General features: G+C 34.5%; 2 protein-coding genes and 1 long non-coding RNA gene across 4 annotated transcripts; 2 read left to right on the forward strand and 1 right to left on the reverse strand.

Annotated features, from left to right (window-relative positions):
- Positions 1-579: 579 nt before the first annotated feature.
- Positions 580-1,852, forward strand: LOC149596169 (uncharacterized; the record flags this gene model as incomplete). The annotated part of the gene is made up of 3 exons (XM_089861296.1): positions 580-654; positions 987-1,251; positions 1,308-1,852. Coding segments are annotated over exons 1-3 (885 nt in total), but the record flags the coding sequence as incomplete, so codon positions are not given.
- Positions 1,853-9,087: 7,235 nt separating this feature from the next.
- LOC149596170 (uncharacterized) lies at positions 9,088-12,693 on the forward strand. Of its 2 annotated transcripts, XR_016379450.1 has the most exons (3): positions 9,088-10,550; positions 11,733-11,933; positions 12,017-12,693. It is a non-coding gene; the product is annotated as an uncharacterized LOC149596170 (long non-coding RNA). The 2 variants fall into 2 exon arrangements; XR_016379449.1 differs by having other exon boundaries at positions 11,733-12,693.
- A 2,419-nt stretch (positions 12,694-15,112) lies between these two features.
- LOC149596171 (uncharacterized) lies at positions 15,113-17,260 on the reverse strand. The gene has a single exon (XM_089861297.1). It carries the CDS (start codon positions 17,258-17,260, stop codon positions 15,113-15,115), a length of 2,148 nt encoding a protein of 715 aa, XP_089717423.1.
- Between the last annotated feature and the right edge of the window lie 8,521 nt (positions 17,261-25,781).

Here is a 25,781-nt window from a genome sequence, read left to right on the forward strand (position 1 = left end):
TCAGTGGAATTTATTTTTTTACTGAAAAATAAACATTATTATTATTATTATTATTAAACACGTGGAGTATACGTTGAATATATCACGTTAATAGAGCTGATGATATATGGCGTGTAAAACACGTGGAGTATAGGTGGATAATATCACGTTATTTGTGGTGTTGATTTAGGGAGTGTAAAACACGTGGGGAATAGGTTGAAACTATTACGTTAATTGTGGAGTATATTTAGACGTGTAAAACACGTGGAGTTTTGGTTGAACACATAACATTAATTTGGTGGCGATGTAAAGCGTGTACAACACGTAGAGTATAGGTTGAAAATATCACGCTGATTTTGGTGATGATTTAGGGCGTGTAAAACACGTGAGGAATAGGTTGAATCTATCACGTTAGTTGTGGTGTATATTTAGACGTGTAAAACACGTGGAGTTTTGGTTGAACTCATCACGTTTATTTGGTGGGGATTTAAAGCGTTTAATACACGTGGAGAATTGGTGGAAAATATCACACTAAGTTTGGTGGTGATTAAGGCCGTGTAATACACGTGAACATGAAGTTGAATTTAACAGTTTCTCAATATGCCTAAATCACGTGACAATGAGGTTGAAAAGAACAAGATATTTGTACGTTTGATTGAAGTTGTTTCTAACAAAGTAATTGAAATATATACTATTTCTAATTATTTGTTAATTTATATTATCACAATGTATTTAACTTTAAACTTCCAGTACATCAAATTTCCACACATCCAATTGTATTAATATAATTTTTAGAAACGCAAGCACAGGTGATATGTATGGGTACAAATAAATAAGTGATTATTGTATAGACTTCATCGTTGTTAAGACCGACCGTCATTCATAGCAAATTGTAGAGGCCCACATTTTCTTTCTCCAATATGGCAATGACAATTATGACACCTACCATCTAGTACCGTTTTCTATTGACATTTTCCCAGGAGTAATTCGCAAACGCCACTGAATAGGGTGCCACCTTGCGGCATTCTATGGAACCTAGCAAATTGGCTATTTATTTAATAATTATGCCTCAACCAAGCAATGTTTATTGCTCTGTTCCTCAGTGCAATTCATCTAAAAAAAGATGTATACCTGGTTTAAGTATGCACGCCTTCCCCAAAGATAAAAAACAGCGGTCTTTGTGGCAAATGAAACTCAAAATCGGTAAAAACATAACAAATTCGATGCGAGTCTGTAGCCTACATTTCCTACGGTCAGACTACTTCTTCCCAGGTTAGTACTATTTTGGTTGTGGTATTTAATTTTAAATTAATTAATGTTTTTCATAGATTTACCTAATGAGAAAAAAAGATTAAAGAGAGGAGTTATACCCTCCAGATGCTTGCCAGTTAGTCAATTGGAAGTTAATGGAATTATTAAACGGAAAATTCCCAGGAAACGTCCTCGCAAAAGCCCCAGAAAGAGCCCCTTTAAGAAGAGAAATGAAAATTTAAATGAAGCTGGGATTGAGGTAGAAGAAACAAGTCACATCCGAGAATGCACTCTACGGGAAGCTGATGTTCAATGTGACAGTTGTGAAATGGCAGATGTTTCTGTGCAAGTTAACACGCTGACAATAGAGAAATTTAGCCTTCTTAATCTCATTAAGACTGATAAAGATCTAAATACGATGTGCGGTCTTCCATCTTTTGAGTGTTTTCGAACAATTGTAAACTGCATGGAAGACATTATCACAGTGAAAACCTTACTGCCCGTTGAAGGTCTCGTAACTTTGGTTCTTACAAAAATGAAGCTCAATTTGACATACAGTGTGCTCTCAACTATGTTTAAAATTCCCGAAACTAGTTGTAGACGATATTTTGAAGGAGCAGTGTTAGCGTTAGCGGATGTTTTGAGAGATACAGTAGAATGGCCATCAAAGGATGAAATACAGAAAAATATACCACAATGTTTCGAGAATTTCAAAAACATAGTGGTAGTTTTAGACTGTACTGAAATACCTATTGAGAAGCCAAAGTGTCTGAGGTGTAGTTTGTTGACATACTCATTCTACAAGGGAGTTAACACAGCTAGGTTTTTAGTTGGTGTTTCTCCCGCAGGGCACATAACATTTTTCAGTGACGCTTATGGTGGTAGAGCCTCGGACAAATTTATCACGTCAGACACTAAAATTCTTGACCGATTAATACCTTACGTAGATGGGGTCATGGTAGACAAAGGCTTTTACATAGAGCAAGAATGTTACGACAGAGGGATTGAACTTATAAGGCCTCCGTACCTTGGGAAGAAGAAACAATTAACAGCTCAGAGGCTCGACAAAATGTAGCGATAGCAAAGGCAAGGGTACACGTTGAGAGAGCGATTCAACGCTTTAAAATCTTTGCCATTTTAACCAAAAGCTTGAATGGGAGATGTTACCATATCTAAATGCAATGAAAGACATAGGAGCTTCGATCGTCAACTTATCCCGACCTATATTAAGCGATAAAAGATTCTAATATCATTAAACAAATAAATTGAAACAGATTAAATTGAAAATTTAAGAATTGGACTTTTTTATTTCCTTCATTCTACTGCAATTTTTGGAAGCAAATATTTAAAATACACGGTTTTTAATTTCTTTAAATACTTGTCAAGAAATGCTAAGTCACGATAAACATGAATGAGAATTATTTCATTTAATTTTTGACCAAACACAATGAAATGGCAAACGTTTAAGTTGGTTAAAGCCATCCCAAGTTGAATCTGGTCATAATATTTGTGTTTCTTTTTTAGGGCATAAACCCCATTGGTTTTAGTCAAATATTTAATTTTTTTGTTGTCAAATATTTTATCGAGAGAATCATTTTGGGCTTCGAAGGAGCATTTAACTTCAATTAGGGCTACTGGTATGCCTCCTTCAAAAACTATTCCATCTGGGCTATAGCCTAGCCACGGCGATAAATAATTAATAATAAGGCCTGTAGATACAACAGTTGAGCCCGTTACTTCTTGGTATTTCCTAATTGCGTTTAATTCGTTGGCCTGACCAAATTTTGTATACTTATTTCCCTTGAACTCAATGTTTTTTAAGTGATTTGTTATTTTTTTCACCCAATCCCCATTACACGTAAATAAGGCATAGCTGGTTGATCCTGTAATTCGAACTCTCCTGAGTTGTACCCAAATTTCTTTACAGTCGGAGCCATCACCACCCTGCTTTTCAGTCTCGATAGCAATTTTTAAAGCTTCTTCTTCAGTGATAACAATTCTTTCGCGGTAAAAGTTTTGCTCTTCCAGCTTTTCTATTTCCATCTGAGGTGCACTAATGCTGTCTATTACACAATTGTTATCTGAAGCGTGCTTCAACAAAACCCTACATGATTCTTTATTTGTGTCCAAAGTGCTATCCAAATTAGCTTCATTCAGCAATTGATTAAAATTCCCATTAACTGATGGGTTAGGTTCAGAAATAGCAAGCTCAGAAGCATGATTGAGACTAATTGGTAGGTTTGGTTCGGAGATGACTAGGTTAGATTGCAGGTTGGGTTCGGTGGTGACTAGATTTGATTGCAGGTTGGGTTCGGTGGTGACTAGATTAGGTTGCAGGCTGGGTTTGTTGGTGACTAGGTTAGTACTGCGTACTCTACCTTTCTTGTGTAAAGAAATTGCAGAGTCCGGCGCACACTCAAGCAATTTGCGTTTGAAATGCTGTTTCTCATCAGCTGACGGCTCCCGATGAAATCCCACAATTTTTTTCACGTGGCACATTTCAGTTAATGGTACTGGATCATACATTGACTTAGCGTCACTTTTCCTTTTGCCCCATTGTTGCGTTATATCGGTGCAGCTTAAATCATCTAACTCCAAAATATTTGCTCTATTCAGGAACAGAAGTAACGCCACACAATGTTTACATTTCTCTAGAAGGCCTGATTTGCAAGAGCAAACAACCGAGAAGTCGCCTTTAACATTTAATGAACAATTTAATTCGTGGGGTTCGCCTTTTAAATCACTCGTTTTCAAGCAAAGTGCGACAATCTTCAAATTATGTTCTTCTCTTTTCTGTATTCCACAACACACCAAATGTTTACTTTTCAAAACTTCTTCTCCCTCTACAAGGCACCGTTTTCTTTCTCCTTGATAATCAATATATTGTAGAATAGACTCGATAGAAACCGAAAATTTCACTTCCTCCATGTTCTAATAAATGTAACTTACATGAAAATTGTTTTTAAACTACTAATTTTCAGAGTAAGCGCGATAATAAGTGCTAAACTGTCTATACACCGACAAGCGCTATCCTTCTCTCGTCCGCCATTTTGAAATTTAGGTAGCGCCCCCTATATTCAGTAGGGAGGTTTTTTATATTACTTCTTCTAACACTAAACTGCATTTCGAGCTCTTTGTACAACCTGTGTTAATAATAGTTAAAAGTACCTGTGTTAATGACCATTAAAACAACCTGTGTTAATGACCATTAAAACAACCTGTGTTAATGACCATTAAAACAACCTGTGTTAATGACCATTAAAACAACCTGTGTTAATGACCATTAAAACAACCTGTGTTAATGACCATTAAAACAACCTGTGTTAATGACCATTAAAACAACCTGTGTTAATGACCATTAAAACAACCTGTGTTAATGACCATTAAAACAACCTGTGTTAATGACCATTAAAACAACCTGTGTTAATGGAATGTAAACATGTTTCTTAGCGACAGCACACTTCTACAAACAATCGCCCCCTTCTGTTTCCAAACTTTTAGTCTCTCATTTCTTTCGGTTGGCTTATGCAATTGAGCGTTTTATCGAAAACAAGATGAGCAAGCCATAATACAAGTTTCAAAATTTTATTGATTTTGGGGCTACTTTTGAAAGCTCATAACTTTGAAATGGCGTAATTTAGGTATGTACATGGTTCTTTGGAATTTTTCACTCGGAGTGACTCCAAGAACACGCTACCTAAATTTGGCCAGACTTTTCAAAAACACCCTGTATATAAACATAAAGAATAGGTTCGGTAGCGTAGTGGTTTTGTACCCGAGATTTAAATTTCAATCTCAAGTTTCATAGCTAGTGGTTTATCTTAAATATTTAATTATATATAATTAATATTAATTATTTTCTTTGACAGTTATGTACACTAGCATACTTTACATCATTTAAAGGCAATATAATTATGATATAAGGCATACATAATTAATATAAAGGTTTGAATCCGAGCTTACGCCTTCAGTCGCCATTCAGAAAATATCCATGTATATGTGACCCTTAATTACCTTTTCACTATAACAGTATCACACCTTCCTTAACAAGGGGTAGCAAAATTTATTATCGGGAAATCTAGAGTGGTTGATCCCTTGCTTACTATATGCGAACTCTCACGATCCCGAAAGCCTACGGCGCAGACTCTAAAAGGGGAGTTGGAAGGTTAAATTTTACACTCGTCCCGTAAACCCACAACACAGACACTAAAAGTCGAGATGGAAGGAAAATTTTACTCTCGTGTCTTTCCGTCTCTTTCACATCTTGTATTGATTACCTTATCTGAAAATGATTCAAGCCCGGGTTAATTAAGGAAAGGTTTACCAGTTTCAAATGTGCCACATATTTTTGATGGCGCGAAAGTATAATTTAGACCTGTTTGTGGGTTTTATTTGACACCTAATTTGGTAGCAAAAAATACCTTTAAAAGTGTATTTTCGAACCTTTTTGAGTGTTAACAGTTTCCCCTTTTCGGTAATAAGGAGTACCTTTCAAAATTTTAAAGTTCTATTCTGACCTTTGTTGAGGTGATCAAAAGTACCTTCTTTAAGAGGGATTTCAGAGTACCTTTACACAACGGTATTTTGTAGTACCTTTATAGGTACGTCTGGGGAAGCATCGAAAAATACCTTTAAAGGTACTAGACAGTGCGGTTATATAATACAGTGTACTATTATTTAATATTAATATTGGCATTTTGTAGAAATGAATGCCCTTCATGAGGGATTTATGAGAACAACGTTGATCACTTTTACAAACTCGGATAGTGCACCTTTTGCTTGGCATATCTTAAATATCCAAACTAATCCTAATAATTACTTGAAATTGAAATGAAAACGATCATAAAAGGCAAAAAAGCGGAGTTGAAAAACCAACAGAGCAGACGACATAATAAAGGTCACATGATCTATGCTTTGAAACGTTTCAGGACTCTCCCGCTAGGGGCGTCGATACGCGCTGCCATTAGAAGATCAGGGGTTTTTGCTTATCATTCTAGTCCATCTGTGAATTCCGCGTGTTTAATGGTCAAAGAGTAAACCGGCGATAAATTTTTACGCCATTCGACTTCAATAAATCAAATATTATGCTTTATTTTTTCACTCACAGATGGTGTTAATGAAACCGGAAATAACTACTACTTTTTTTTCTCTCTCTCAAACTTCCATCCCCCTCGGCTAATTTTCCACCAACTTTTTGTTACAACTAGTGGATGTTTCGGTTTGTAAGTGCTGGATTGTTCACTATTTTCGTTCATGTTTGGAGCTGCTAAAACCTTGGATTAAATACAACTACGTAGTTGTATTTAATATAAGCTAAAACCTTGCACGAGCAAGGGTAGCGAAGGATCGAGGGGCTAGTCATTCGCCGAAATTTTGTACACCTGATTAGTGATTTCTAAATTATTATGTGAATTCCGATGATTACTGAATAAAGTCCTTGATTTCTGTGATTACGATTATTTTCGGTGATTTCCATCATCTTTACACTGACCAATAATGCCGCTGATTACTAGCGATTCCTGTTTGAATTCCATTCCGGTGATTGTTTGATGAATGCCGTGATTACCACTGGATTCTTCGTGAATTTCGACATAAGTGAATCATATTACAGCTCCCTATAAGTACTGGACGTAGGCTATGCTTTTGTAAACAGCGTTTTCTTCCAAGACATCCAAGCCCGCCATCTATAGCTCAGTTTTACAAGTATAGTTTTCCCATTAACCCGGATCTTGAGTTAGGTTGACCTACGGAAGTTCCGGTTGATTATAATGGCTGTCAGACCGCCGTCAGTGTCGTGATTAGTGTGAAGCTTATTGTCGCGTTATAATTTTGATTTAGAATGGCTTATGTTAGGACAAAAACAGATTTATGTAAGAAGAACGTTGAACGTAGCAAATTCACTACCCATCCTCGCATACTTTATTGAGAAACTTCGTCTGCTTATATTTTGACTCCACCCACAAATTCTGTATATAGCAATTTCGAAAAAATTATTTAACCACGAAAATAGAGATAAGAATGACATTTTCGATCTCTAGAAGTCGCTATATACAGAATTTGTGGGTGGAGTCAAAATATAAGCAGACGAAGTCTCTCAATAAAGTATGCGAGGATGGTACTAGAGGCTAAAGCTACGATCCGACGTTCTTAGTACATAAATCCGTTTTTGGTTAGGATCAATGTAACTAATTGCAATGGTTGCATGCCCACATTAAAGAGACATCTGGAAACGATCTATGCACGGACGGACCGTTCGTGATCTATGTGAAATTAAAAGCACTTAACCGTAAGCAACTAAAAAAACGTTTTGTAAAACTGAAAAATATTGACCAGCTTCTATCGCAAACGGAAAACGTTAAAGCATTGAAAAAATTTGTCACACTTAAAAAAGGAAAACAAATTTCTATGTCGACGCACATAACCTTTAATTTGTAATAAATCGGTCCAACTATCCCCGCTAAAAACCTTTAAATCGGTGGAAGGTTAGCTCAGTGCTGTACTAGGGATACATTAAAAATATTCTAGCATGATGAAGGCTATTTTGAGAATTTGAATTCATATTAATTTCCTTTTCAACACAAGCGTTTAAAAAATACCTATAGACCGCCAATTATTTTTTAAAATCGGAAAAATAAAGTGGACTTCTGCTGTTATATTCGGACTTCTACTATTATATTCACAACCCAACACTTTGTATGGAACAACTTGTTTCCTTCCGCGCTCTTCTCTCTCAAACCTTTCCTCATTGGCTACCAGCCTACCACTTACTTCCGTTTGCTTCACCCGCTTATTAAAAAATTCTTTCGCGCCAAAATCATTCCTCTGGTTTACTTCACAAATTCGCCGCTGCGTTTCGCATATACCGTTCTCTCTTCAGTGCTAGGAGACAATGCTGATGCACGGAGATGTTATATCGTCCAGTACTTCTAGGGAGTTGTAATATGATCCACTTCTGATTTCGATGAATGCAGTGATTATTTCCATTTCAACTGATTATGATTTTTATTTTGGAGTTTCGAATTCCTCCATTGATTATGCTTGATAATTTCACGAAAGGTGTGATTACCGAGGTGATTACAAAATATTACTAGTAAATCATGTGATTATATCTGATTTTCTCAAGATTTCACGTGCATGATTTCCAGTGGTTATCGGAGATTTCTGATTACTGCATACTGTGATTACTGATGATTTTCTAAGAATTCTAGCCGTAATCGATTTCTGCAGTTTTTTACACCTGATTATTCAAGTGACTAACCTCTCGCTTAGGATCTATAACATTGAACTGTTTAAAGTTAAGTACTAGGCAGTGACCTAAAAGGAATCTGTAAAAGCATAAGAAAATCATATATAGCTCCCTATAAGTATGAAACTCTCCATTTAAGCCATGTAAACAGCATTTTATTCCATTGAAATTTGTAAAAAGTTTCTAATGCCACCTATTAAGAGTTTTTGGCGTTAAAAAGATGAAATATTTGTTTAGAAAATTTTCAAATTTTATATTGTAATTAAATAGTTAAAGGTCTAGAAGTTATTATTATTATGATAACTATAACTGATTAAGTACATGTCAAAATTATCATAATAAATTAATAGATGGCGCGAGATTTTGACGAACGAGGCTAGCGCCTACACTGGTACGAGGTAAGGAGCATCTTGTGTCTCTAGGCATAGCCAACTAGATTAGTCAAAGCCCGTGCATGCCCGCTAGAGAGGGGGAGATATTTTACATACTCCTTGCCTAGTTTTAGTTCTCCGGTAGGTCGCTCGATGGCGTGTTATGGACTATGAGTTTCGGGGGTCGATCATAAAGGTTGAAATTCCAAAAACTTATTAAGGGGCTGTCTATAAAGTTATTCTACAGGGCCGGTAGGCCCTTGTAGATATGACATGACACCCTTCCGTAATGTTAAAGAAAAAGTCACACCTTTTAGGGTTAGCGTCCCATAGAAAAAGCATTAAAAAATTTTCGGTTTTTTAACGAAATGGTCATAGGTCATACGGGAAAAGTATAGCGAAGTTAGTTTTCGCAATACTTCTAAATTAACAAGCATTTATTAAATGGGAAACTTACGTGTTTCGATTTTTAATTAATGAATTCTAATTTTTGTAATTTAACTAATTAAGATAGTACGTCAAAAAATTACTTTTGGGCCAGAAGTCAGCCTAACCTTATAGCACGCTTAAACCTAATTCTACATTTCGTTCTCGTTGACAACTAGAAGGGCCTAGGTTTGTGGGTGCTAACAAGTTACGTTGACATATTTCAAATGTTGGCTTTCTTGCTGATTTTCCTAATTTCTTAGCAGTGGACGCTAACAAATTACTTTGGTATTTCAACCGAGCTTGAGCACCTTTATATGTATTTTCTAATTAACTGTAGCACCCTTAATAAGAAATACGTCGTTATCAGGTCGAATTTTCGTCTAGAAAAGTAATTCAGGTAAATAATTACAGTTAACAGAGGTTTTTATATCATTTAAAGTAAGTTTTTGAACGTTCTTTACGGCCAAGGCTTAAGTTGTATAGACTAATAGCACCCCATCTTATTTCCCCATAGAGCTTAATACAGTCGAAGGCAGAGGGCTGCCATTACCCTATTTTAGTTACTCTTTAAAGATTATTAAAAAGGCTGATTTCCAGCTCTCATTTGTTTTGGAATCCTGTGTATAGTCTGCTCAATTTTATGCTAGAAACATAGCCTAACCGGGTTAACACTAGGCTTTTTATGCTGTATTTACCGTGTGCGCTTCCAATAAATGGCATACCTATTCAAATTATTAACGTGTTGAAATAAAGATAATGCTTTTCACCCTGTGAAAAGATCGAAAACTTCAAAATACTACTCGTAAGATGACAAAAAGTTTAATATGTTTTCCCTACTGCAGAGTCGTGATGTTTACGTTAGCGCAGCTTAACTATTTGTTACCAACAGTGGAATTTGTTAATTCATAAATATAAGTAACAGTGGTGCTGATTAATCCAGGAGGACAGTGTCGTTATGTAATTTAATTAGTCAAATAATTTCCATGTTTACATCAGCGCAGATTTTTCCAACGTAACCACGTCAGCAACGGAGGGTTACGTTGTTGGCTATCTCCACAGTTCACATTTATTTGTCTAAATTGCTATGAATTGTTTAGGTATTTAATTTAATTACTGTTATTGAAGCCAAAGTTGCTAAACTATAGAATCACATCATTCATTAACATATGTTATAGATGATTTTTATGTTACCGCAAATTTAGCACGTGGTATGATAAAAGTTTAACACATTGTGTTGGCAAGAATGAAAAACTCTTCTTAACTTTACAATTAAGGTGATTTGAAACTCATTTTAAAAGCTAAATCAACACTGCCAAACCTCAATCCTTCATTAATTTCATCTTAATTATGTATAATTAACGTTAATTTAAACATGAAATATACATATTTGGATGAGAACTCGAGTAACTTTGAAATAAAATACTTAATTAAGATTAAAACTGCACAAGCTGTTAGTATAGCCCCATGTTTTCTATCTCATACTTAGTTAATTTAAATTATCTTTAAAGTACATTAATAGGCGCGAAATTTGAAAGTTTAAGGTAAAATAAGAGTCAAAACCCACTAAAAATTGCAATTAAGGTTAAGTATATATTGAAAGTCATTTATAACCTAAATGTACACTGCCGAAATACAATCTTACGTTAATTTTAAATCAATTAAATATAATTAACGTGAAATTAAACCAAAAATATTCATTTTTTGGATTAAAAGCTCAAATAACTTTTAAATAAACTGTTTAATTAAGATTAAAACTACCCAAGCCGTTGGTAAATCCCAATGTTTTCTATTTCACACTTCAGTTAATTTCAACTATGTTTAAAGTAGATTAATTGGCGCGAAATTCAAAAGTTTAGGGTAAAATAATGACTGTGGCAAAAATGTTAAACTGCACAAAATATTCCAATTAGGGTAAAAAATTCCAATAAATTATACTTTTAAGCTTAATCCACTCTCCCGAACTGCGCTCAAATTAAGATTAAAACAACGCAAGTTTTTCGCACAGCCACAGATGTTTCCTATTTCGCTTTCGAATTAATTTAATTCATCATTAAAATACATCAAAAGCGCATACATATTTTAGAGTAATTGCAATTAAAGTTAATATTTCATTGAAACTTGTATTATAAACTAAATCCACACTAGATAAACCGTTAAATTAAACTTAATTAAGTATAATTAATGTGAAATTAACCCAAAACACGAATGTTTTTGGTAAATTCATGGATACCTTATAATTAAACTAACAAATTATAATTAAAACTACACTTATCTTTCACTCAGCCTCCATTTTCCTGTTTAATTCTTACACTTAAAAAATTTAAAATCATTTTTCCCATATTGAAAAGAGAGCCATTGAAAAGGCGCGAAATTTAAAAGTGTTTTGGGGGGAGGGGGCGGGGGTACAGTTTGTGTGCCTTTTTAACAGGAGTATTGTTACAATTGTAACACTACAGACCTTGTATTTCTGATGGAACCGGCAATACCGCAACGCTGAGCCGAAAAACCAGGATGGTAATTGTTTGGACCTATCGGGTGAGGACATTGGAGCACCAAAAACATACCGCGGTGTCACTTGTTGAAGGTTAAAGCGACCTTCATCACTTTAAATCCCATGACCTGCTCAATCTGGCAATCTTTGAAAACTCAACTTTGAGGTACTTCCGGTCCCTTTTGATATACAGGGTCTTCAGTGTAGGAGCTAAGTAGTAGAATTACAGTAGTTAGTCTCGTTTCCTAGCAAAATGCCAACCTGTTCTAACCACGACAAATTGGACAGGATGTTTTTTTGGGTGAAGGTCGCAGTAACGTTCAACTAAAGGCAGTGCTTTATGCCGAACGGTTTCCACACCGACAACATCCGGTGCGAAGCACCTTTTCCGACATGGCGAGCACCTTCGTGATTTCGGTAGTGCAAGATCATGAACGTAGAAGAGACTGTATAGTCTGTAATGAGGATATAGATTTTGACATCGTAGCACGTTTTGAAGCCAATTCATGCTAATAGTAGAGCGGTGGAACAAGAAGTTGCACTAAGCCATTCTACTGTTTGTGCCAGTTTACAAGGGCATCATTACTGGCATTATCATACCCCCTACATCAAGCCTTAACGGACGAGGATTTCCCAAGACGGCAATACCATTAGTCTTACCATGCGTCATGAGTTTACTGCTTGCAAATGTATTGCAAGACATGGACAGTCGTCTGGAAGATTGCCTAAACCACAATGGTAGAAACGTCGAATATTTACGTTGAGGTGTTTAATAAACAGTTAAGAGGTTGCAATTTGAGGCCCACGTTCTAAGACTAATCGTAGGACAGTGCTTTAAAATATTTTGTTGCATTCTCCAGTATTCTTTTTGTACCTTGTCACTCGTTGTCACTTGCATACAATAAAACATGAATTCTAAACATTTATTTACACCCTGTATAATTTAGTATGACATCACCCGTTGGCAGTATTGGGGGTTGTACATAAAGGAAGCTGTTGGTCTGATCTCGACACCACTGTATACGTATACAGTGTACGAAACAAATATTTTTCTTCCATATTTCAAATACCGTCGTTTTTAAGCTTCTTTCATAAATAAAGTGCAACATTATATGCTTATCGAAATCAATGTTATTGGATATAAGTTAAATGTAATTAACGATACTGAAGTACTTCTTTAAGCAATTAGAAATAGATCAACCCCAAATGTATGACGGTAAAGCAAACATAATTATTCAAAATTTAATTACATTAAGACTGAAGTAACAGATATTATAAAAAAACGTCTTGGTTTGGACCAAGGCCGAAAAAACAAACGATATGTGTGGGGTTTATCAATGGGCTGAAGTTTCAGATATTGCAATTTTTTTAGTTATTTTTATCCATTTAATCCTTAATCAATATTAAATTCAATCAACTGATTTTACTGTTAATCGATCTATTCCCTCTAAATTAATTGAAAAAATTACATATCTACGCTTTTTCAAGAACAATTACATTTTCCGAAAACATTTTATCATGAAATTAATTATTTTGAAGGGATTTCGTGTAAGCACTTGACGGACATAGTTTTAATTGTTGCTGGCTTGACAAATTTTCAAGTTTGCATCAAAAAAAAAAAAACTTAAAGTGTTAGCGACATAATTTTCGTCACCCACAAACTTATAATGCTAAAAAAATCCTTGAAAAATCTAGTTTATTATGATATGTTTACTTTTGTATTTGGTTTCGTATAAATTAGTAAAATTGCAATCAAAGTTTAGTGTTTGGAAAAGGCCTAGTTAAAATTTTGTTTCGCTTGATGACGTAGTAAGGAGAAACTTTCACTCTTGATGTCGCTCACGTGACGCCTATAAGTGTCTCAGCGCCGCGTTAAGCCTATTTTATTCAGATTCGCGCGGCATTGGTATACTCGGGAGTCTCGGGCGCGCGCGCTTGGCTTTTCCGCGAGATGCCGTGAGTGACGTAGCAAGGAGAAAACCCGCCAAAAATCTTCTCCGCAAATTTGCTTTTGCCCCCCAAATTTCAAGTTTTCAAAGTGTTTTTTCTGTGTTTTCCTTCATATTTAAATATTAATCAAGCATATATTTGGAATCAGAAGAGTTTATACTCTCAAAAAAGTAAGGTTTTCTTTAGATTTGAGATAATTTTTAAATTACGTCGCTATTCCTTTAAATCGGTAAGTTGCTAAGAAGACTGATGTTAAAAAAAATATGATAATTTAAATTTATTTTGTTCAGACTAGTTAATAAACGAATGCCGTATACTTAAGACAAAGCAACATCGTTTATCCTGTGTGGTTTTTGTTAGTAAGTAGCTATCTGTAGCACTGGAAAAATATGATATCGGTATAAATATAACCAAAGGTATAGGTAAAGATTACATAAAAAGAAATACGTTTCAGTACCAATGGCTTTTGTATTCATTTCCATTCATTACCAGTTAAACGAAGAAGGTCACACTTAACTTAACCCCCCGCCCCAAGAAAGTATAAAGTACGAAGATGAAAATTGCAGTGCAACCTTTCTTTCACAGTCGCGACATTAGAAATGTAGCATTTCGATATACGAAATTAAATGTATGAATTCGTGCAACACCCTGGTTTGGCATCCACTATTAAATATTTACATCTTCCTTTCGAATTATGTCAAAGTTCGCTTGGCCTTTTTAGACACAGTATTTCAAATATTCAATATTAAATCCCTCAACACGTACTCCCTTCAAAATAATTAATTTCATGATAAAATGTTTTCGGAAAATGTAATTGTTCTTGAAAAAGCGTAGATATGTAATTTTTTCAATTAATTTAGAGGGAATAGATCGATTAACAGTAAAATCAGTTGATTGAATTTAATATTGATTAAGGATTAAATGGATAAAAATAACTAAAAAAATTGCAATATCTGAAACTTCAGCCCATTGATAAACCCCACACATATCGTTTGTTTTTTCGGCCTTGGTCCAAACCAAGACGTTTTTTTATAATAAATGTAAGTCCTATAATTTATTTTTATATTGAAAATTGAAATTGAACACCAAATATATTTAAATAAAAAGTACTCATGATTAAGGTTTAAAGCAATGCTTTATTTTCAAATAGGAACAATTTTTAATCACTTTAATATTGCTTTTGACTATTAAAAACTTATTAAACTACATTTATTTATCACCAAAATTTAAAAACAGAACTTGCATATAATAGCAATTGATAGGAACAATGTTTAATCACGTCAATATTGCTTTTGACTATTTCAACTCACTTTATAGCAATTAAATTTATTTATCACAGAAATATTAAAAAAAAAATAGGAACTTGCATATCATTGCAATTGAATTAATTGAGAATTAAACTTTTAGAAGTTTTCTTGATAAGGGTTTAGCCCTAAACTTCTTAACTTTCTCTTTCCTGTCGGAAACATCTTTGGCATAATTATAAAGTAGGGGTCTTAAAAAATTTTCTAAGAGTAAGTAAGATAAAAAAGGTAGAAAGTCTTCCAGAAGCCATTCTAATCGTTCATCATCCAAGTCCGAAAATGGTATTTTATTATCATTGCGAGAATGAAAGGCGTGTGTCCTATTGGCAATATCATGAATTTCATACCATTTTCTTATGGTCTCCATAAAAAAGATTGTGGCTTCCAAGTTTTCTCTTTGGTCTTCATCCACATAACGCAGGTGCAACATTGTTTTCAGAGCTGAAGTTAATGGCTTTGAGAATATTTGTATAGCCCGTAGTACGTTCATCTTCTCAAGGTTGTTAGGAAATACTACTTTCCTAGTTAGGAAACGTACAGGCTTGACTAGATTTTCTTTCTGCATATTGTAGAGTTTCTTAATGAAATCTGCCGTAATGACCAGGCCAATAAACGTCATATCCCGTGATAGGAACAGTGACCGTAAATTTTTTATAAGGTGACTCTGGTCAAACGCAAAAAACAATTTTCGTTTCCCATCCAAAGGGTGTGGTATGACATGAGTTAGTGTTCCATTTCCAAATATTTTGTAGGCCATTGTGTTGATCTTAGCATTATCTGACACGAAACGTAAAACAACAAATCCACTTTCTTCAACAAGATTCATTACTTCCAAACAATATTTGTGTAAGGTCACTCCATCAGTATTGGCAGTAAAATAAAATGAGACTGGTATTCGGATATTTGTTGCGATTCCATGAAATACGAAACATAACAGGTGTGTTGCTAGTGTTAAATCCTCGCCAGTGGAAGCGGTTTGGCCAAAAAATGTGTCCATGTTACGATCATAGATAAGTTTCGGCTTAATGGACATTTCATCCATAACTAGAGAGCCTAATGTTTCATGTTCATTTTGAATTTTTCCAAACTGTTCTTTCAATGTTAGCTTCACAAGATCATTTATACCTTTCCCGCCAGAAGAATGCCCAACGTATCTTGCCAATGTTACTCTGTGAGGGAGTCTGAGGATGCCAAGGTCTCTAATAAATTCATATGCACTTTGTGATTTTCTGAATAATATGCAGCAGATTTTAAGGGTTGATTCAATATATGGCATTTTCTCCTTTTGAAATGATAATACTTGCTCCAAAAGAAATGAAGCTTTCAAATCAGTTTTACTGTCTTCAACAATTTTACGTAATTGTACAAACTCATTTTCTTTCATCTCCTTCTTTAGTTGTTTGTTAACTGTTACGAGTTGAGACACCTTGTTTTTCAGTTTCTCAATTTTTTTTTTCAATTTGTAAATAACCCTAGACTGTTTTCTGGTTGATGTTATTTTACGTCTCCTACAAAGTACTGGAACAGACACTTGGATTGCCTTTTCTTCGGTACATTTTTCTTTGAGCGTGTCCGTGATATTAGAGATATTTAATTTTTTATTTGAATTCGAAACTACGGTGGTTTTATCACTATAACTTTCAAATAACAACCTTCTACGTCTGACTTTTGTACTATTTGAAGCTTTCACAGGAGTTAATATTTCTTTCCTTGGAGTTGAATACTGATTAATATTATCACAGTCTGTCTTTTCTTCAACATTTTGACACTGTACTAATTCGAGAGACATTTTTTTCTTAGGAGGAGATAAATATGGATTTCCATTAGAATTAGATTGAAAATGAAGATTTTCTTGGTTAGTTTCATTGATGATTCCTGATAATGGTGATCTGTTTAATTGAGTATTTCTTTTCTCGTGAGATTCCAATGTCTGTTCTTTACTTAGTTCGCATGAATGGCTTTCAGTGACAGCTTTGGCAAATACAGATGGAATAGCAAATGTCAGTAAAGATTTTCTTGTAGTTGAAATGCTAAAATCAGATGGCTTAAAATGATCACTGCAAACTCTTGCGCCTGGATTGTGTAAATTTCCATCATTCCTCTCATCATGATCTACTCCAAATATTGCAACAAGCCACTTCTTTCTGTCAACATCCTTTTTCGGGATTCTATGGAAACTTCGGCCTTCCTTCTTATTCCAATCATTACTTTTACAAGTTGGAACCAAGCAATAAACCATTTTTAATACTGAAAGAAATTTAAAACCATTTATAAAAATTCATTCAAGGTAAAGACCAAGGCCCTAGTCTATATCGTAAATTTTCGCTCAGGATGTCTAGGTAAACGTATTTAAAATTTTAAAATAGTTATATATTTGAACCTAAAACGTAGATAAACAAATTTTTACAATAAAATTAATTTTTACCTGTATATTTAACGTTTATTTTGTCGAAAAGTAAACGGCCCCGTGCCGGCGGACCCGTGGAGGCCGAGCTGCCCAAGCGTTAACCGACAACCGTTGAGAAAAAAAATTCAATTGGTGAGCCGGCTACTACGTCATCGTCATCGACGTACGTCATCATTCATAGTCCATAATACGCTACCTTGCGGCCACTCTTGGCGTTCTTAAAAAGCCAGTTTAGAAAAGAAATTTCTGGGCATGCACGGGCTTTATCTAATCTAGTTGGCTATGCTCTAGGGGCGCTGCGATATTTCCCCGGTCCATCGTGCCTCTCGCTTACACCTTAGGTGGCGGCGATGTTTCGCCCCCCTTTTACTCGTAGTACCGAAACATCTCCCACGGGGCGTAAAAGCGTAAGCGAGCCAAATTTGGGAGCAAATGCTGTAGTATGAAAATGTACTACGCTTCATACTTATAGGGAGCTATATATTATTTTCTTATGGTAAAAGCTAACTTTAAGCTAGACGCGGGAGGGAGGAATTAAAGAGATGTTTCTTTTAAGGTCACTGTACTTGGTCATTGGAAATTATAAAAAACCGTCTTGGTTTGGACCAAGGCCGAAAAAACAAACGATATGTTTGAGGTTTATCAATTGACTGAAGTTCCAGATATTGAAATTTTTTTCTAGTTATTTTTATCCACTCAATCCTTAATCAATATTTAATTCAATCAACTGATTTTACTGTTAATGGATCTAGTCCCTCTAAATTAATTGAAAAAATTACATATCTACGCTTTTTCAAGAACAATTACATTTTCCGAAAACATTTTATCATGAAATTAATTATTTTGAAGGGAGTACGTGTTGAGGGATCAGTATTGAATATTTGAAATGTTCTACTGGATGTCTAAAAAGAGCAAGCGAACTTTGGCATAACTCGAATGGAAAATGTGAATATTTAATTGATGCCAAACCAGGGTGTTGCGCGAATTTATACATTAAATTTCGTATATCGAAATGCTACATTTCTATTGTCGCCTCTATGAAGGTAAAGTTGCACTGGAACTTGGTTTAAAGGCTTATCTCGATTAAGTTTGGTGTAAAGGCTTATCTCGATTAAGTTTAGTTTAAAGGTTTATATCTATTAAGTTTAATTTAAAGGTTTATCTCGATTTAGTTTAGTTTAAAGGCTTATCTCGATTAAGTTTGGTTTAAAGGCTTATCTCGATTAAGTTTAATTTAAAGGTTTATCTCGATTAAGTTTGGTTTAAAGGTTTATATCGATTAAGTTTAATTTAAAGGTTTATCTCGATTAAGTTTAGTTTAAAGGTTTATATCGATTAAGTTTAGTTTAAAGGTTTATCTCGATTAAGTTTAGTTTAAAGGTTTATATCGATTAAGTTTAATTTAAAGGTTTATCTCGATTAAGTTTAATTAAAGGTTTATCCTAATTAAGTATAATTTAAAGGTTTATCCTGATTAAGTTTAATTTAAAGGTTTATCTTGATTAAGTGAGAAATAGAAATACGAGGCTTTATCAACAGCTATACAGTTTAAATATTAATCAAGTAGTCCATTTAAAATTTATTCGAGTTTTTATCCAAAATATGTATATTTTATGTTTAAATTCACCCTAATTATACTTAATTATGTTGAAATTAATGAAGGATTGTGGTTTGGCAGTATTGATTTAGCTTATAAATTGAGCTTCAAAAAATTATTAACCTTAATTTTAATGTTTAGATGAGTTTTTGATTAGTTCCAACACATTGGGTTCAATTTTAATCATGCCCCGTGCTAAATTTGCGGTAACGTGAAGATTAACAATTAAATATGTTGTACCGGGGAGCCCGTTACAACGGATCGCTACAAAGGTTACAATGTTAATGAATGATGTGATTCCATAGTTTCGCTTAAATACCAGTAATTAAATCAAATACCTAAACAATTCATAGCAATTCTGACATATAAACAAACGGCAATAAGGACTGTGGAAATAGCGAACGCAACCCTCTGTTTACGTTGACAAAATCTGCACATGGAATTTATTTGACTAAACTTAAAGACAATGTTCTCCTGGATTAACCAGCACCACTGTTACTTATATTTCTAAATTAAACAATCCACTCTTGGTAACAAATAATTTATAAAACGTAATATCATATACGGACTGTTTCTCCAGGAAAAAACTGTTTTAACCCTCCGTTTCCAACGTGGTTACGTTGAGAGAATCTGTGCTGATGTAAACATGGAAATTCCTCTACATTGGTTCAGTTTAAGGAAATATATTACACACCTTCACAATTAGTACCATTTTAGTGAGATTAACAAATAATGAAACCCTGTATACCTCCTATATTTGTTGGTAGCAGAAAACGAAGCAGACTGCGTATTTTTGAAATACAGAGCTGGAAATTAGCTTTTTTCATCTTTAAAGGGGAAAGACCAGGGTGAGAAATAAGGAAAATTTTTAAACTGGTCATTTGACCAGTAGAGCCCAAGGGTTTTAATTAAAAAACTGGTGAATGACCACTTAATATTTCTATATACTGTCAGAGCTGCACTGAAATGGCTCTAGGGATGGTTTTATTATACTGTTTATTTGTTTTATAAGCATTAATTTCTATAACCCACTTCTGGGAATTATTTTTTACTAAAGAAGGGGAATTTAAAAAGTGGTCACGGTGACCACTGGACCCCCAGGCATTTAATAAATAAACTGGTCAAAGCAATTTTTAAACTGGTCATTTGCCCAGTGCCACCGCCTTATTTCTCACCCTGGGAAAGACACTATAAAGACTATATTACCAGGGTGGGAAATAATGAATTTTTTTAAACTGGACATTGGGCCAGCAACCCCCCTGGCCTGGAATAAATAAACTGGTCCATGACCACTGACCAGGGCGCGTCGTCTGCTAAATTTGAAGAAGTGGATAATTAAAATGTATTAGCTAATGTCTGGACTCTGGAAACCCTTGAATTTTCTTAGTGGTCCTGTGGACCACTGACCCCCCTCCGATTTAACTTTTAAACTGGTCCAGGCAATTTTTAAACTGGTCATTTGCCCTGTGCCACCGCCTTATTTCCCACGCTGTATATTACATAGACAAACTAAAATACAACTTAAGCCTTGGCCGTAAAGAACGTTCCAAAAACTTACTTTAAATGATATAAAAACCTCTGTTAACTGCAATTATTTACCTGAATTACTTTTCTAGACGAAAATTCGACCTGATAACGACGTATTTCTTATTAAGGGTGCTACAGTTAATTAGAAAATATATATAAAGGTGCTCAAGCTCGGATGAAATACCAAAGTAATTTGTCAGCGTCTACTGCTAGATAGTCTGACCCAAAAGTAATTTTTGACGTACTTTCAGAATTAACTAAAACTAACATACTTAGAGATAATTGATTTAAATTAAACTAGCCGATAGCACACCTTGAATACTTAATTGTTAATTCAAGAGTATTCCGAAAAGTAACTTCGCTGTAGTTTTTCTGTTCGCGATGGGGGTAAATCACGAAAAACGCCATGTTAATCTCCATAGGAAATTTAGTAAAAGCATGTGAATTTTGCTTTATTGTTACAAAAGGGTGTCAAGTCATATCTACAAGGGCCTACCGGCCCTGTAGAATTATTGCTTTGCTCGGCCTCTTTAGAAATAAAGCTTAGTTCTTCATAAATTGGAGAATGACTTCGATTATGATTGAAGAAATTGCTGCAAGAACTCCATAGAACCAAATCTTGATAACCAAAACCAAATTCTCGACTTCAAGTGGTTTTACAGTCTTGAGCAGTGCCTTTTTAGCCAAGTAGGGTGTAGCGGCTAAGTCACGTTTTCTGAATATCACTGCCGTCTGCGCCGTCTCGAAATATCTGGCCATCCTAAACAAAAAGGACGAATTTTAAAAATTATAAAAATCAAATGAATTTCATTCGATAATAGGAGTGAAAGTTGACCTTATAATTCCAAGAGACTCAAACAAAAATAGCCGAAATAAAACCATATATATTAAGTGACAATTCTCTGAACGTTTAACTTACAAAACAAACAAAAACTTAATTGTAAAGAAACATCCCTACCCGCGAAATTCAACTTAAGAAATCCGAAATCCGGAGAGAAATCAACCGTATTTTTGCTGATTTCGAAATCCCATAAAAATCCGAAATCAGTGAGAAAATCCCATAATCAGTAAAGAAGTCATAAAATCAGTAACGAAATCATAAAATCAGAAACGAAATCATAAAATCAGTATAGAAATCACAAAATCAGTACAGATATCACAAAATCAACAAAAAAAATTCGCGAAATCCATTACAAAACTCACGAAAACCAAAATCAAAACAAATCCGACGAAATCACGAGAAGAATATCAAAATCCGACGAAATCACGAGAAAAACATCAAAATCCAAGGAAATCACGGAAAATACCTTAAAATCCAACGAAATCAAGGGAAATATCGCAAAATCCGTCGAAATCACGGGATATATCCCAAAAAATTACGAAATCCGTTGAATCTCATCGAATTTTGAAATCAAACAAAATCCATCAAAATCAAATTGGACTTTGAAATCTCGTACACTATTTCCAAAGCGTCCGACCCCTCGGATCTTTCACTCGATCGGTAGAAGTTATTTGCATAAATATATACACTTACAAGTAGTCAATTTGGTGAAGAATGTCATTCGGCAGGGTTTTGCTGAAAACAAGGCCTACATATGTAGTCAAGTAAGTATGGCCACCAAAATGAACACGTTTATGGCTGTCCTTGAGCTCTTCCTTGATTTTCACTGTCAGGTACTGGAAACCTCCTTTGTCCTCAAATATAGCAACTTTTCCAGAAAGAAATTGCTCGAATACTTTTGGATTGAACTGCTTATACCGAGGTTCCTTTTTATATTTCTCCATAAATGTTTTTTCCGCGATTGTCAGTGTTTCTTGTATCTGTTTAAATAATGTTGGTCAAATTTACCTGAAACTATTTACATCTTAAGCATGGTTTTCACTTCACGACTTTTCGAAGAAATTACGTCGAGTGGGTGCGATATTAGCTTTCTATTTCTTCGGCGGAGTTCAACGTTATCGCTCTGCACGAGCCAATCAGCAAATAAGCTTGAGTCGTGACGTCATTTTCAAACACGCGTGTTCGGAAGAGGACGTCCGCGGTCCGCCATGTTTTTATTTATTTAGTTTCTAACCGAGTCAGTTACTAATACAAATCCCTGAGAATGCCAAACGTCAATGCTGAAAGTTTTATTGAAAAGGTTCGGAACTATCCAAATCTTTATGATATTAGACACAAAGATAAAAGAAAGACATTAGATGGGCCGCAATTGGTGCAATGTTCAGTTTATCTAATAAGCCTTGGTTACATTATTTGCGGGAACTACGCTGGGTGACAACGTAAAAACAAATCTGACTTTTGACGTCCAGCAACAAAGTAGCTTTATTCGGTCAAGTGAAAACCATGCTTAACTGTAGGCCTATATCTAAAATCCTCGAATGTTCAAACATAAACTAACAGTCCTTTAAAGTTCAAAACATGGGTTTCTGAAATTGTTCTTAAAATATGAAAAATACGAAAACAAAAGGGTTTCGTCAGATCTAAGACCATTCATTTTGCTAATCTTAATTACGGTAAAAAATGCATAAGGTTTTACATTTGGTATCGTTCCTTTCAACAGAATTCCCAATGGACCGAAATCCCATTCGACCGAATATCCCGCCATGATTTTAGATTTCCAGCCCAATGGCTATATTCCCGATGGACCGAAATCTCAATCGTCCGAATATGCCCCTAAAAAATACATGAATATAACTTGAAACACTGATGCCGTCAGCGATTCGGTGGTGTAGTGGATACAATGTTGGACTGTGAAGCGATAGGTTGTTGGTTCGAATCTCCGAAAGGTATGTTAATACTATTAAAAGTGAATGGTTTGTGATACTAATTAAATCGCTCACTTTCTTTCCTTTCAAGGCAAGAGATATATAGAATTAATAAACAAATTGTGCTTAAAATGAAGTACAGTCTTAATGGTAGTTCCATCAGGGAGTAAGGAACGTTAGATGGAGTGTTGATCTAATGCTAAAAAAAACCGTCATACAGTGGCAAATGGGAAAGAAAGTTGGGGGTAGGAGTTTTTATCTCCGTTCCTCAATTGTAGCTAACGCGCAGGCGCGAGTGACGTCGTTTACTACCGCCAGCAGAGAGAATTTAAAAATTCTCTCTGCCGCCAGCGCCAGCTTCCGCTTCCATCGACTGCTGCCCCACTCACTCTGTTCAACCAACAATCAACGTCTGTTGGGAGGAAACCGAGGCTTAATAAAAATGCCAAATTGTTTTTGTAACGGTTGTAGGAATGATTCAAGGTATTCGCTTAAAAATATATGAAAGGAATATCCTTCCACGCGTTTCCAAAGCCAAAAACCCAGATAGAACAAGATGTGCCCGGCTGGGCACAGAATACTTTTGCACGGCAACTGTCGAATTACTATTATTACTATCAAAAAATGGCCCAGGGATGGACTCATAATATTAGCCACAGCGTACCGAACTTAAAAGGCGTATAGAAAATTTACGTGAATAGCCGTAACTATGCTAAAACGATTACCCGTAATTCTAACGTTAATTTATTTACTTCTATTATTATTCTAATAGTGCAACACAGTAATAGAAGTGAGTGAGTATGCCCTCGTTGTGAATTCTTTAACAGCGCAATCATTCAAATAATTTACTTAAGTTATAATTTTCAAACTTTTTCCTTATTATCTTAAGATGAATTTCGTCCCGAAACATCTTTAATTAAAATAAAACGTGAAAAAAAAAATTATTTTCTCGTGTGGAATCGAACTTGCGACCCATGGTTCTGCCGAGCAAAACTCAATATTTCTAACCGATATACCACCTATACCACGCGCCCAGCCTGAGCGCGCTCCCCCGAGAATTTTTTCGGTACCTTTTAATTCGCCGAATGCCTAAGTTTTTTTTATCTCATTTTAAAAACAGGAATGTTAAAACAGAACATTAATTTTTATTACGTAAGTCAAACAAAACTGATTCAGATTATTTTAAAACATTTTAAAACTAGTATTAATATAGTGCCACATTAAAACAATAATATTCCTATTTTTAAAATGTGAACAATTTTATTCCTATTTTTAAAATGGGACTCTATTTTATTCCTATTTTTAAAATGGGACTCTATTTTATTCCTATTTTTAAAATGGGACTCTATTTTATTCCTATTTTTAAAATGGGACTCTATTTTATTCCTATTTTTAAAATGGGACTCTATTTTATTCCTATTTTTAAAATGGGACTCTATTTTATTCCTATTTTTAAAATGGGACTCTATTTTATTCCTATTTTTAAAATGGGACTCTATTTTATTCCTATTTTTAAAATGGGACTCTATTTTATTCCTATTTTAAAATGGGACTCTATTTTATTCCTATTTTTAAAATATGACTCTATTTTATTCCTATTTTTAAAATATGACTCTATTTTATTCCTATTTTTAAAATATGACTCTATTTTATTCCTATTTTTAAAATATGACTCTATTTTATTCCTATTTTTAAAATATGACTCTATTTTATTCCTATTTTTAAAATATGACTCTATTTTATTCCTATTTTTAAAATATGACTCTATTTTATTCCTTTTTTTAAAATATGACTCTATTTTATTCCTATTTTTAAAATATGACTCTATTTTATTCCTATTTTTAAAATATGACTCCATTTTATTCCAATTTTGAAAATGTGGCAATATTTTATTTATATTTTTAAAATTCCTCAATCTCAAAGTTTTGCTGGTTTTAAAAATTCGCGGGGATTTTCTAGATTTGAGGTTTCGAAAAGCGACATCTATGCGTGGTGCCCAAATACACCTTGACTGCCTTCCCTGAGATAGCGCGCTTAGGCCTGTATTAATAATAAATTTACTTTTGTTAAAACTTTAAAACTTTTTCGTCGTTAATTTAAGACGAATTTCGTCTCAAAACATCCTTAATTAAAATTAAACTTAAAAAAAAAAAAAAAATTTCGTCGTGTGGAATCGAACTGCGACCCATGGTTCTGCCGCGCAAAAGGCAACTGCTCTAACCACCATACCACTAGCCTAGTTATCCAAGCCACTATGCGTGGTGACCAAATACACCTTGACTGCCTTCCCTGAGATAGCGCGCTTAGGCCTGTATTAATAATAAATTTACTTTTGTTAAAACTTTAAAACTTTTTCCTCGTTATTTTAAGATGAATTTCGTCTCAAAATATCCTTAATTAAAATAAAACTTAAAAAAAAAAAAATATTTCCTCGTGTGGATTCGAACTGCGACCCATGGTTCT

Source organism: Phalangium opilio, unplaced genomic scaffold (assembly GCF_054372755.1).
Source record: "Phalangium opilio isolate 3A_F unplaced genomic scaffold, DU_Popi_V2 ptg000390l_1, whole genome shotgun sequence".
Lineage (NCBI taxonomy): Eukaryota > Metazoa > Arthropoda > Arachnida > Opiliones > Phalangiidae > Phalangium > Phalangium opilio.

Bases quoted from the DNA above. Each gene is read 5' to 3' on its own strand.
- LOC149596171 (XM_089861297.1), bottom strand. From the start codon at position 17,260: ATGGTTTATTGCTTGGTTCCAACTTGTAAAAGTAATGATTGGAATAAG.